This window comes from Colobus angolensis, unplaced genomic scaffold (genome assembly GCF_000951035.1).
Source record: "Colobus angolensis palliatus isolate OR3802 unplaced genomic scaffold, Cang.pa_1.0 Scaffold29, whole genome shotgun sequence".
In the NCBI taxonomy this organism is placed as follows: Eukaryota; Metazoa; Chordata; class Mammalia; order Primates; family Cercopithecidae; genus Colobus; species Colobus angolensis.
In genome coordinates, this window is record NW_012116154.1 from 6,044,330 (window position 1) to 6,059,148 (window position 14,819).

A 14,819-nucleotide genomic window follows, 5' to 3' on the forward strand; every position below is an offset into this window, starting at 1 on the left:
CCCATTTTTTTTTTTTTTTTTTTGAGACGGAGTCTCGCTCTGTCACCCAGGCTGGAGGGCAGGGGCCGGATCTCAGCTCACTGCAAGCTCTGCCTCCCGGGTTTACGCCATTCTCCTGCCTCAGCCTCCCAAGTAGCTGGGACTACAGGCACCCGCTACCTCGCCCAGCTAGTTTTTTGTATTTTTTAGTAGAGACGGGGTTTCACCATGTTAGCCAGGATGGTCTCGATCTCCTGACCTCGTGATCTGCCCGTCTCGGCCTCCCAAAGTGCTGGGATTACAGGCTTGAGCCACCACGCCCGGCCTATTTTCCCATTTTAAAACACATTTTGGTTGGTAGAACTGTACTTATAAAGGTTAGAACTAATTGATACAACCCCCGTCCCCTGCACTTTAAAATACAAATGAAAATTAAGTACTTATTTTAATTTTTCATGTATGTATTTTGTTCTGTATACCTAAAATGATAAGACAAACATATTGGAATATGGATACATGTGAAATACTTTCCAAAGCCAAGTGGTTTAAAAAATACTGTAATTATTTCAAATGATTTATGAAATCTTATTCTATAGTTTTCTTCTACTGAAAATTATTTAAAGAAACTAAACTGTAAGGAGACATAATTTAACCTGAAGGAGAGTGGTGAGAAGGTGAGAAGGAACTGACCTATATGCTACAAGTTTGAGTGTCACTCAATGATATGCAAAAATAGAATGTTAGTCTTTGTCAGTTACAGCTACAAACTTTGTCTTGTCTTTACTCTTCTGCCTAGTGAAAAAACAAACTTTCTTAATAACAACAGATTTCACAGTTCAGTCCCTTAAGTTGTCATATTTTTGGTTTAAAATATGGCCCAGTTCAAAATGTAGCTCTCTGGGCTTCTTTCTTCTCACTTTGTGCATTCTGGGCTTAGGGTCCACTGCCAGGAGCTGCCTGTGGTGGGTATGAGCATGACCCGTTCTCTGTTCCTTGCTAGCTGTGCCACTGATGGCAGTGTGTGTGTGTGTGTGTGTGTGTGTGTGTGTGTGTGTGTAAGTGGAGGTAGAAGTCTGTTTTGACATATGCTTACACTCAAGCAACAATGGTGATATGCCCATTCCTTTGGTCTCTGCTGCTTCTTTATCCAATGCTGATAGATTGTGTTTGTTTATATGTGTGTAATCTTATAGCCCTGATGAGGATGCTATATGAGTGTCAGCTCACTGAGAGCTCAGGGAGTTGACAAAGCATACTGCAGGCAAGATTCCTTTTGTCCTGATTCTAAGACATGGGAACACCCCTCTAAATGTGAACTCAAGGAAGAACCTCTTACCTGCCTCCATCAGTGGTAATTGGTGCTCCTCTCATTGCATGCATGGGATCAGAACTGGGTCTCCTAGGGTCACCTGCCAATGCTTCTCCTATAGCAAATTTCCGCCTCATCCTCACTGCAGATTGAGGAACTGTAGTGAGATGGTATGAGCATCCTCCAGGGATGCCACACACGTGGTGGGATGGGGATGGATTCTCCAATACTATAACTAAGGTTTTCAAACTCTAGTTGCTCAAGACAGCACAGTGTAAGTTGTCTACTTTTGTTTGTTTGTGTTTGAGACAGAGTCTCGCTCTGTAGCCCAGGGTGGAATGCAGTGGTGGGATCTCGGCTCACTGCAACCTCTGCCTACTGGGTCCTGGTTCAAGCAATTCTCCTGCCTCAGCCTCATGAGTAGCTGGGATTACAGGCACGCGCCACCATGCCCAGCTAATTTTTTTGTATTTTTAGTATTCTACTATAAATGGGATTTCACCATGTTGGTCAGGCTGGTCTTGAACTCCTGACCTAGTGATCCACCTGCCTAAGCCTTCCAAAGTGCTGGGATTACAGGCGTGAGCCACTGCGCCCAGCCATTTGCTTTTTTTATATATAATTTCAACTTTTATTTTAGATTCAGGGCACACATGTGCAGGTTACCTGACTGTATTGAATGATGCTGAGGTTTGGGATATGACTGATCCCGTCACCCAGGTGTTCAGCATAGTATCCAATATTTTTTCAGCCCTTGCCCCCTCCCTCATTCCCTGTGCCACTGATGGAAGCATGTGTGTGTGGCTGAGTAGTCCCCAGTTTCTACTGTTGCCATCTTTATGTCCATGAGTACCCAACTTTTGGTTCCCACTTATAAGTGAGAACATGTGGTAATTGGTTTTCTGTTCTTGAGTTAATTTACTTAGGAAATGGCCTCCAGCTTCATCCGTGTTGCTACAAAGAACATAATTTCATTCTTTTCTATGGCTGTGTAGTATTCCATGGAGTTTATGTGCCACATTTTCTTTATTCAATCCACCAGACATGGACACCTAGATTGATTCTTTGCTATTGTGCTGTGATGAACCTGTGAGTGCATGTGTCTTTTTGGTAGAAAGACTTACTATTTTTTGTTTTGATATATACCCAATCATGAAATTGCTGGGTTGAATGGTAGTTCTAAGTTCTTTCAGAAATCTCCAAATCACTTTTCACACAGTGGCTGTACTAATTTACATTTCCACCAACAATGTATAATCATTCCCTTTTCCCTACAGTGTCACCAGAATCTGTTGTTTTTTGAGTTTTTAATAATAGTCATCCTGACTAGTGTGAGATGGTATCTCATTGTGGTTTTGATTTGCATTCCTCTGATGATTAGTGTTGATAAGCATTTTTTTCATACGTTTGTGGGCCACTTGTATGTCTTCTTTTGAGAAGTGTCTGTTCATATCTTTTGCCCATTTTTTAATGGGCTTATTTTTTTGCTCATTCCATTGTCTAAGTTCCTTATAGATTCCAGATATTAGACATTGGTCAGATGCATAGTTTTTGAACATTTTCTCCCATTCTGTACATTGTCTTGTTACTCTGTTAATAGTTTCTTTTGCTGCGCAGAAGCTCTTTAGTTTTACTAGGTACCACTTGTCAATTTTTGTTTGTGTCGCAGTTGTTTTTGATGACTTAGTAATAAATTATTTCCCAAGGCCAATGTCCAGAATGGTATTTCCTAGGTTTTCTTCTGGGATTATTACAGTTTGAGGTCTTACATTTAAACCTTTAATCCATCTTGAGTTAATTTTTGTATATGGCGAAGGACAGGGGTCCAATTTCATTCTTCTCCATATGGCTAGACACCTATCCCAATATAATTTATTGAATAGAAAATCTTTCCCCATTGTTTATTTTTGTCAACTTTGTCAAAGATCAGATGGCTGTAGGTGTGCAGCTTTATTTCTGGGTTCTCCACTTTGTTCTATTCATCTATGTGTCTGTTTTTGTACCAGCACCATGCTGTTTGGGTTACTGTAGCCTTATAGCATAGTTTGAAGTTGGATAATGTGATACTTCCAGCTTTGTTCTTTTTGGTTACCATTGCTTTGGCTATGCACACTCTTTTTTGGTTTCATATAAATTTTAGAATAGTTTTTTCTAGTTCTGTGAAAAATGACACTGGTAGTTTGATAGAAATAGCATTAAATATATAGATTGCTTTGGGCAGAATGAACATTTTAATGAATTGATTCTTCCAATCCAGAGTATGGAATGTTTTTCCATTTGTTTGTGTCATCTGCGAATTCTTTTGGTAGTGTTTTGTAATTCTCCTTGTAGAGATCTTTCACTTCCTTGGTTAGATGTGTTCCTAGGTATTTTGATTTATTTTTTTTGGGGTTATCGTAAATAGAATCACATTCTTGATTTATTTGGCTTTCAGCTTGAATGTTATGGGTGTATAGAAATGTTACTCATTTTTGTACATAGATTTTATATCCTGAAACTTTACTAAAATTGTTTATCACTTCTGGGAGCCCTTTGGAAGAGTCTTTATGATTTCCTAGGTATAGAATCACATCATACATGAAGAGAGACAGTTTCATTTCTTCTTTTCCTATTTTGATGCCTTTTATTTTCTTCTTTTGCCTGATTGCTCTAGCTAGCACGTCCAGTACTGTGTTGAATAGGAGTGGTGAGCATGGGTATTCTTATATTGTTCCAGTACTTAAGGGAAATACTTCCAGTTCTTGCCCATTCAGCATGATGTTGGCTGTGGGTTTGTCACAGATGGCTCTTATTATTTTGAGGTATATTCCTTCGATGTCTTGTTTTTACTGAGGGTTATCATGAAGGAATGTTTATTGAAAGCTTTTTCCATGTCTATGGAGATGATCATATGGTTTTTGTTTTTAACTCTGTTTATGTGGGTGTGTCACATTGATTGGTTTGCATATGTTGAACCAACCTTGCATCCCAGAAATTAAAACTACTTGATCATGGTGACTTAACTTTTTGATGTGCTGTTGGATCTGGTTGACTAGTAGTTTGTTGAGGATTTTTGCATCTATGTTCATCAGGAATATTTGCCTGTAGTTTTGTTTTTTCATCGTGTCTTTGCCAGGTTTTGTCTTTTGCCAGGTATCAAGGTGATGCTGGTTTTTAAGAATGAGTTGGGGAGCAGTTCCCTCTCCTTAAGTTTTTGGAATAGTTTCACTATAATAGGTATCAGCTCTGCTTTGTGTATCTGGTAGAATTTGTCTGTGAATGTATCTGGTTCTGGACCTTTTTTTTTTTTTGTTTGTTTGGTAGATTTATTACTGATTCAGTTTTGGACCTGAATATTGGTTTGCTTAGGGTTTCAATTTCTTCCTGGTTCAATATTGGGAGATTGTGTTTCCAGGAATTTGTCCATTTCCTTTAGATTTTCTAGTTTGTGTGCATAGGTGTGTTTATAATAGTCCCTGAGGATCTTCTGTATTTCTGTGGGATCGGTTGTAATATCACCTTTGTTGTTTCTGATTGAAGTCACCTACTTCTGTCAACTTCTGACAAGAGGCAGGCCTGTATTCAGGGTCCAGGATCAATGCTCAAACTCTATAAGCAATTCTTTTGGGTACTGCACATTTGGAGCAATGACAAGAAGAAAACCCCCTCTTCCCTATAAATAGGCACCATGGAGAAGGATGGGGATGAGATAATGAGAGAATTAGCATCACATGACCTCTGCTGTCTCCAAAAGGCCATACTCCTCTCCTGCTACAAAAGGATTTTCTATGGAGTAGGGAATGCGACAAGTAGGTGTGGGAGATTCTGTTGAACTTTCCACATTTTGCAAAGGCTGAAGCAATTTTTTACACCTAAAAGGTGATGAAGATGATTTTGTTACTCAGCTGTGAGTTGTCTCCCTGCTAGGGGCAGCCATGGTCAGAATCCCTTCTTGGGGATAGGTAAAGCTTTTAGTCAGTAAATGTGATCAAATTCATATCTAGAAAAATAAAATAAATATGTACCATATGTATTTTACAAATGTTACATTTTATTAATATACACATAAGAATGAATTAAAATCTTTTAACATTTGACTGTCTGAATGAAGCCTTAATACTTTTTTTCATTATTATTGGTGTTTTCAAAGAGAAAAATTATAATAGCACATAAATGCCTAATATACATGAAAACTTTTTATTCTCATTTGAAAATAATGTAAGTCACAGTTTAAGTTATTTGGTCTAAAATTACTGGTTGTTAGCCTTTTATGGGTTTACAAAGAATTCATACATATATCATCACATTTGGTCCCCACAACAACCCTTTGAAATTGATTCAAAATTTGCTTTTAGTTTATTATTATTTTCCCATATTTATAGATGTGATCATTAAAGCCCAATTAAGTTAGTGACTTGTCCCCTGAGAACCAGGGCTCTCACTTGATTATAAAATCAAAATTCTGGGCTCTTCCCACTGTACTTGCCTCTCTCTACACATGTATTCAAATGTTGTTCTTCTTGGTAAGATGACGTATGCTTTACAATATGTCTCCCAAGCTAGTCCTTTGAGAGCAGGACCAGACATATTCCAGGCCCCCTCACTCTAGTACCCTCATCTCTTTGTGGTCAAAAACATGTGTGTAAAACAGCTGTCCAGAATTACAGCACAGCTTACATGTCAGTGGAACCTCGGGCCGTTATCTAAATGACAACTTTTAGGGGATGAAGTCGAAAAAGGCCAAGCACGAACAATACTGAAGACCAAGTTTCCTTTGGACCTCAATTCTCTGAGTGTTTAAAAGGAAAGCTTCATCCTGTCCTTAATTTATTTGGATTTAACATAAAGGCTAAAGTCTGTGAAGCCTTTGAAGATACAAAAACATTTTTTTTTTTTTCCATTCGGCAGTGGTGAATTTCCTTGCCAAAGACTTCAGCATTAGGGGAAGTATTATGCTAAGCTCTGCATCCCACAGGGGTCATCATGACTTCCAGAAATATCCACAAGGGAGCACTGGGTGAGAAAACTCGAGCTAAAAAGTAACACACACACGCCAGTTGTTACCATAGTTACAACAGGAAAGGCCATAAAAGGTGTACTTTTATTTTGTTTCTATAAGCAGTGAGATATAAGCCTTGCGTGATTCAGGATCACTGGGGTGAATAATCCTAGCTCTATCTGTAGGGTTTTGTCACGGTTTCCCTGAGTTTAAACATGTAACAGGGCAGCAGAAGGAGGGATAAATGATTTGTGTATGCTCAATCAAGATGTTGCTACCGTTCTATCAGCTAACCTTTGCTCTCACAACCTGCATAAACTTGCAGTCTTTATTTATTCTCCTACCAGCAAATTACTGGAATTCAGAGTCATGTCTAATTTTAGTTAGCTAAGGGATGGCACTCGACAGGGTTATGAAAGGGGGAGAACATCTCTCTCATTCCTGAATTTCCGAGCCTGGATTATGGTAAAGCTGTGGAGATCACAGTAATTGAGATTTCCCAGGACACTCCCATAGCGGGTTATGCTTCCCAAATCTGGCTTTCTAAGCATAACGGAATCTGGCCTAACCTGTCTTCCAATATTTGAGTCTGTTCTATAGCACCCCTGCCAGAGTGGTTTATGTTCTTCACTTTGGTAAAAACTTTTTTCGTGATGCGTCACTACAGTTTGAGCCAGGTGATTTCATCTTCAGACAGCTATGATACATAATAACGATACAATAAGAAACAATCAACACTTTTTAACGGGTTACTATGTGTGAAATACTATAAAAGTGCCTGTAATTTCATTTGATTCTCAGAATGACCCAATGAGGTAGATAACTATTATTATCACTTCCATTTTACAGACAAAAAAACTAAGGCTTAGACTACTGAAGCAACTCCTGCAGTGCTGCACAGCTACGAAATGTCAGGTCAGAACCCAGGGAAACTGGATCCAAAAACCTGAGAGAAAGCTATATCCTTTAACTTCTTCACCCAAAGCTGAAATCTGCTTCCTCGTTCCATCCTCCGATGACCCACGGAAAAAAAATCTCTTCCACTACTTGCTCTTCAGATACTTAACTCAACTTTCAGGCCTTTTTTTTGCATTCTTTTCAGGCCACAGGACACTGTTTTCAGGTGCTCATTCCCCAAATCCCCTAAACCATGTATTTTTCTCATTTGGCTTATTGCAGTAGCTGTCTAAAGGTCTGGCTGCTCTGTCCCCTCTTCCTCACCCAGCCGCCAAGGCCATGCTTAAAATACAAGTCAAATCACCTCATTCCTCTGTTCAGAACACTTCTGCAGTTTTTCCTGTCACTCAGGGTAAAACCTTAAGTCAACTTGAAGATTATAGAATTGTTTTACTGAAATTACCTTTCCAAAATCGATGGTTCCCAATTATGCTGAGCCATAACAATAGTTTTCTTACTCTTAAAAATAAAAGATGACAAGGCCCCATGATATGTCCCCCACATCCCATGCCCTCCTCCCTATTCAGACTTGTTCCAGGCACAGAGGCCTGCTTGCTGTTCCCTGAACATTCCAGCCCCTCCTCCTGGAATACCTGACTCGGAATATCCACACCTGGTTCTTTCCTACCCCTCTTTCCATCTCCCCTTCAGAGTCACCGTATCAGTGAGGCCTTCTCTGACTGCTTTATCTTAAGTAGCAAATCTCTCCCCTTGCTGGTATTCTCTCTTTTCTTTCATTTCTCTATTTTTCTCCATAGCACTTATCACCATCTGACTTACTGTTTATCTTACTTATTTGGTTTTTGCCTGCCCTCTCCCCCTTCCACCCACATTAGAATGTAAGCTCCAGGAAAGCAAAAAATGTTATCTTCTTAGTTCAGTTCTAAGGTTGAATCATAAAGAACTGGCCCACAAAATAACAATTTTGTATGAGTCAACCTATCATACCCCCAGCACTTAAGAGCAGCCCTTGGCACACGGTAGCACTCAAGTAGTTAGTGAGTAAACAGCTTACCTATATATGGAATACTACAAACATTATATGATACAGCCTTTATACACTTTACTAGCCTGGGTAAGAAATTTACCATCAGCTGGTCAGATTTGTGATACCATCTCTGTAGGTCTTTCTGATTCTATGTAGAGCCAAATATAGATGGATATGCAAATAAATATTGAGAACACTTTTGCTGATATATTGAACCAAGTTTTTAACAGTACAATGTGATGTTTTTTCATAGCACTCACTAGTAATTTTAACACTCACCTGTCAGTCTTAGAGCAACCTATGTTCAAAAGGGCAACTTCCCTTATCGATTGGTAGGATCTGCTTGGATTCAAGGTTAAGTCTTTCTTAAGCTAAATTAAGGCAGTGATTTTGCACAATCACCTGCCATAGTATGGCCTATTTATCTTACTACCACTGTGCTTACACAGAGGAGTGAGTATTCTTTAGAAATAATGATGAATTAATAATAATGTTCCACTTGAAATCTCTCTGTTGATCTTTAGCTTATAATGAAGATGTAGCTGAAAATTATTGTAGAAAGAAACTTTTTCTCAGGGCACCATTTACTACTGGTAGGTGAGACACAGTATACTTGATTCACTTGAACAATGTTTCAGTCATTTTGTTAAAAACTGCCAGAAATTCTAGTGTTAAGAAATAGAAGCACTATGATGGAATAGATTATAGAATAAGATAAGAAAACCTAGGATAAAGATTGTAGGTCTGAAAGAGTAATCCTTATTGTTGATCACAAGGTGTTGTAGAAATCGTTGTCAAACCCAAGTCATCCCTTTGATTACCATTTCAAATTATTCACCGTTAATTTGCAGCACTTCTTACTTTTGAAAAGTTGAAGCTTTTTGTTCTCATACATTGAGAGCCAGGAGACAGCTTAAAATGTTTAAACAGACATAAAAAAGTCTTTTCCCCCTTGATAAAAAGCCCCTTATGAATCACAAATCAGCAATAATTCTCACATTCATCTAAAAGTTAATATAAAGCATTAGTTTTTTTATACCCACAACAAAACATGGACCTGCAGAAGTTTTCAAGCAATCCTCTAGCAGCTTCATGCGGGTCTTCTGGAGCTCTGGGTTGTCCCAGTCATCTTCTTCCACTCCCCAGTACAGATCTATGACCTGGGGACAAATGGATGAAGAGCATTAATTTACCTGTGGGCTTTGTTCTTATTTACAATGTCAAGCTAATGTGACTTCTAACATCTTTCTTTGCAGCATGTTTTCTCTTACAGAGCGGAGGTGATTTTTAAGATCCATTTAAAGAGATTTTTCATTCCATGATGGGTTGGGAATGAACCTTATAATTTCTTATTTTGTTTCTGATTACACTGCTGACATGGGCCCAGAGGAAATGAAATGCTAACTGTTGAAGGTTTTGGAGCATGGGCCTTTGTTGTCTTGAAATGGAAACAGAATTTTAAGGTTTGAAGCAGCTGGGATGAGGTTACCATAGTACTTGAGACAATTAAATCACCATACATATATAATGTTACCATAAGTATTAATATGAGAAAGGAAAACCATAACAAATATTACTATACACCGATTGTAAGTCAAACACCTACATTTCTTAAAAAAAAAAAGCCCTGTCATTATCACGCTTTATCACATGAGGAGAGATATTTCGCTTATGTCTGTTTTATCTGTAAGTAGTTCGGCTTTCATCAACATATATCTGAAAAACATGTACTGGCAAAAATGAAAGGTATGCCTTACAGAAAAGCAAGGATAATAGGATCCTCTATCTCCCTACTTCAAAGACTACTAAGGAAGATTCTGGCAGTCTATACCAAACTTTTTCAAGTTCGCGCTTTGAAAAGTGCTATGGAGAGCATGCTGGGTTTCATTATCTTCACTCAACTGCTATCTGCATAAAGTAAATGTTCCCAGTTGTAGCTTTTGAAAATTTCTTCTTTTCCTTTCCTTGCTTCCCACAAGTGGAAACAAGACCCTCCCTACTCTTTTTCTCCTGCTTGCATGGCATTTGGTGAGATGGAAGCTCAGAGTATGGGTCCTCCCTTGTGGCCCCAGCAGGTCTTGGGGACTTTGTGTGCTTCCTATTTCTTGGCTATGGGCCCCCACAGATCTGGCTTGTTCCAGTTCTTTGTCTAAGTGCATTTGAGTGTTTAAGAAGGCTGATAGATAAATGGAAGCTCTTTAAAAAATATTCTCATGGCCCATTCCATGGGTTTCATCATATAGGAAAATATCAGCATTTTGATTTTGGGGGCTCTATGCTTTAATCTATCTTACAAAGTTTAATCACACAGTACGAAAAAAGGAGACATCAAAGAAGGTAACTTCATTATCTAATTTGACAGCCTCTAGCTGGGGCTACTTAAAAAGTAAAAATAAATGGGTAAAAATTAAAAAATTCAGTTTCTCAAGTGCTCAGTAGCCCCATACTGGTTCTCATGTTGGACAGAGGAGACACAGAGTATTTCACATCACAGTAAGTTCCACTGGACAGAGCTGTAAATTACTGAGCTTCAGAAGGGCACAGAAATCATCTAGTAATAAAAGAATAAACAGGGCTATAAAATAGTCTAATTTGTTAAATAATGGACAGCCCATAATTTGCAAAGGGTCATGTTTCCAGAAAATGAAAAAATAAACAAAATACTTATGGCTTATCTGTTGTTAATCTTTCTGGGTGTTTTCTATGCCACAGAGTACCTTTTGGTAAATTAATATCCTGCCACACTAGGATTTGTTTCTAATGTTTTAGAATACAAAAGATGAACTTTTCCAGCTCACCATCCTTGGGAAGGATATCCCAGAGCTGCTGCAAATGCTGAGAAAGCATCTCCCTCAGTGGAAGCAGAGTCCCCTTCACATGCTAATCTGGTCTCCTGTCCTGAGAAGGACAATAATAGCCTTGGTTGAACAATGGGTTAAGAAAAGCTGGTAAGTAGACTGCCTCTCTAGGTTCCTCCTCTCTAGGCAGGGTATCTCTGAAAGAAAGGCAGCAGCCCTAGTCAGGGACTTACAGATAAAACTCCCAACTCCCTGGGACAGAGTGCCTGGGGGAAGGGGTGGCAATGGGCACAGCTTCAGCAGACTTAAATGTTCCTGCCTATCAGCTCTGAAGAGAGCAGCGGATCTCCCAGCACAGAGCTCAAACTCTGCTAAGGGACAGGCTGCCTCCTCAGGTCAGTCCCTGACCCCCATGCCTCCTGACTGGGAGAAACCTCCCAGCAGGGGTCGACAGACATCTCATACAGGAGAGCTCCGGCTGTCATCTGGTTGGTGCCCCTCTGCAAAGAAGCTTCCAGAGGAAGGAACAGGCAACAATCTTTGCTGTTCTGCAGCCTCTGCTGGTGACACCCAGGCAAAAAGCGTTTGGAGTGGACCTCCAGCAAACTCCAGGAGACCTGCAGCAGAGGGGCCTGAGTGTTGGAAGGAAAACTAACAAACAGAAAGGAATAGCATCAACATCAACAAAAAGGACGTCCACACACCCCATCCTAAGGTTGCCAGCATCAAAGATCAAAGGTAGATAAATCCATGAAGATGAGGAAAAAACCAGTGCAAAAAGCCTGATAATTCCAACAACCAGAATGCCTCTTCTCCTCCAAAGGATCACAACTCCTTGCCAGCAAGGGAACAAAACGGGACGGAGAATGAGTTTGATGAATTGACAGAACTAGGCTTCAGAAGATGGGTAATAACAAACTCCACCAAGCTAAAGGAGCATGTTCCAACCTAATTCAAAAAAGCTAAGAACCTTGATAAAAAGTTACAGGAACTGCTAACTAGAATAACCAGTTTAGAGAAGAACATAAATAACCTGACGGAACTGAAAAACACAGCATGAGAACTTCGTGAAGCATACACAAGTATCAATAGCTGAATCAATTAAACGGAAGAAAGGATATCAGAGATTAAGATCAACTTAATGAAATAAAGCACGAAGACAAGATTAGAGAAAAGAAGAATGAAAAGAAATGAACAAAGCCTCCAAGAAATATGGGACTATGTGAAAAGACCAAACCTAAGTTTGATTGGTATATCTGAAAAGTGACAGGGAGAGTGGAACCAAGTTGGAAAACACTCTTCAGGATATTATCCAGGAGAACTTCCCCAACTGGCAACACAGGCCAATATTCAAATTCAGGAAATACAGAGAACACCACACAGAAACTCCTCGAGAAGAGAAACCCAAAGACACATAATCATCAGATTCACTAAGGTTGAAATGAAGGAAAAAATGTTAGGGGCAGCCAGAGAGAAAGGGCAGGAAAGGGAAGCCCATTAGAGTAATAGCAGATGTCTCTATAGAAACCCTACAAACCAGAAGAGAGTGGGGGGGTCAATATTCAACATTCTTAAAGAAAAGAATTTCCAACCCGGAATTTCATATCCAGCCAAACTAAGCTTCATAAGCAAAGGAGAAATAAAATCCTTTATGGACAAGCAAATGCTGAGAGATTTTGTCTCTACCTGGCCTGCCTTACAAGAGCCCCTGAAGGAAGCATTAAATATGGAAAGGAAAAACCAGTACCAGCCACTGCAAAAACATACCAAATTGTAAAGACAATCGACATTATGAAGAAACTGTATCTATCAACTAAGGGGCAAAATAACCAGCTAGCATCATAACGATAGGATGAAATTCACATATAACGATATTAGCCTTAAATATAAATGGGCTAAATGCCCAAATTAAAAGACACAGGTTAGCAAATTGGATAAAGTGTCAAGACCCATCAGTGTGCTGTATTCAGGAGACCCATCTCATGTGCAAAGACACACGTAGGCTCAAAATAAAGGGATGGAGGAATATTTACCAAGCAAATGGAAAGCAAAAAATAAAAGCAATCCTAGTCTCTGATAAAACAGACTTTAAACCAACAAAGATCAAAATAGATAAGGGCATTACATAATGGTAAATGGATCAATGCAACAAGAGCTAGCTATCCTAAATATATATGCACCCAATACAGGAGCACCCAGATTCATAAAGCAAGTTCTTAGAGGCCTACAAAGAGACTTAGACTACCACATAATAATAGCAGGAGTCTTTAACATCCCTCTGTCAATATTAGACAGATGAACAAGACAGAAAATTAACAAGGATATTCAGGACTTGAACTCAGCTCTGGATCAGGGGACTTAATAGACATCTGCAAAACTCTCCACCCCAAATCAATAGAATATACATTCTTCTCAGCACCTCATCGCACTTATTCTAAAATTGACCACATAATTGGAAGCGAAACACTCCTCAGAATACGCAAAACAATGGAAATCGTAACAGTCTCTCAGACCACAGTGCAATCAAATTAGAACTCAGGATTATGAAACTCACTCAAAACTACACAACTACATAGAAACTGAACAAACTACTCCTGAATGACTACTATATAAATAATGAAATGAAGGCAGAAATAAAGATGTTCTGTGAAACCAATGAGAACGAAGACACAATGTACCAGAATCTCTGGGACACAGCTAAAGCAGTGTTTAGAGGGAAATTTATAGCATTAAAATGTACACAGGAGAAAGCAGGAAAGATATAAAATTGACACCCTAACATCACAGGTAAAAGAACTAGAGAAGGAAGAGCAAACAAATTCTAAAACTAGCAGAAGACAAGAAATAACTAAGATCAGAGCAGAACTGAAGGAGATAGAGACACGAAAAATTCTTAAAAAAATCAATGAATCCAGGAGTTGTTTTTTGGAAAAGATTAGCAAAATTGATAGACTGCTAGCCAGATTAATAAAAAAGAAAAGAGAGAAGAATCAAACAGACACAATAAAAAATGATAAAGGGGATATCACCACTGATCCCACAGAAATACAAACTACCATCAGAGAATACTATAAACACCTCTATGCAAATAAATTAGAAAATCTAGAATAAATGGATAAATTCCTGGACACATACAGCCTCTCAAGTGCAAACCAGGAAGAAGTCGAATCCCTCAATAGACCAGTAACAGTTCTGAAATTGAGGCAGTAATTAATAGCCTATGAGCCAAAAAAAAAAAGAAGTCCAGGACCAGATGGATTCACAGCTGGATTCTACTGGTGGTACAAAGGGGACCCGGTACTATTCCTTCTGAAACTATTCCAAACAACAGAAAAAGAGAGACTTCTCCTTAACTTATTTTATAAGGCCAGCATCATCCTGATACCAAAACCTGGCAGAGTCACAACAAAAAAAAAAAGAAAAATTCATGCCAATATCCCTGATAAACATCAATGCAAGAATCATCAATAAAATACTGGCAAACTGAACCCAGCAGCACATCAAAAAGCTTATCCACCATGATCAAGTTGGCTTTATCCCTGGGATGCAAGGCTGGTTCAACATATGCAAATCAATGTAATCCATCACATAAACAGAACCAGTGTTGAAACCCATATGATTATCTCAATACATGCAGAAAAGGCCTTCGATAAAATTCAACACCCCTTTATGCTAAAAACACACAATAAACTAGGCATTGATTGAATGTGTCTCAAAATAATAAGAGCTATTTATGACAAACCCACAGCCAATATCATACTGAATGGGCAAAAACTGGAAACATTCCCTTTGAAAACTGGCACAATACAA

General features: G+C 38.9%; 1 protein-coding gene across 1 annotated transcript in view; it reads right to left on the reverse strand.

Annotated features, from left to right (window-relative positions):
• NWD2 (NACHT and WD repeat domain containing 2) overlaps window positions 1-14,819 on the reverse strand; it is a 208,272-nt gene that overhangs the window by 92,371 nt on the left and 101,082 nt on the right. The window contains exon 3 of the mRNA XM_011949136.1: window positions 9,255-9,371. Within this exon, the coding sequence (XP_011804526.1) occupies window positions 9,255-9,371 (117 nt within the window). The remainder of the gene's footprint in view (window positions 1-9,254; window positions 9,372-14,819) is intronic.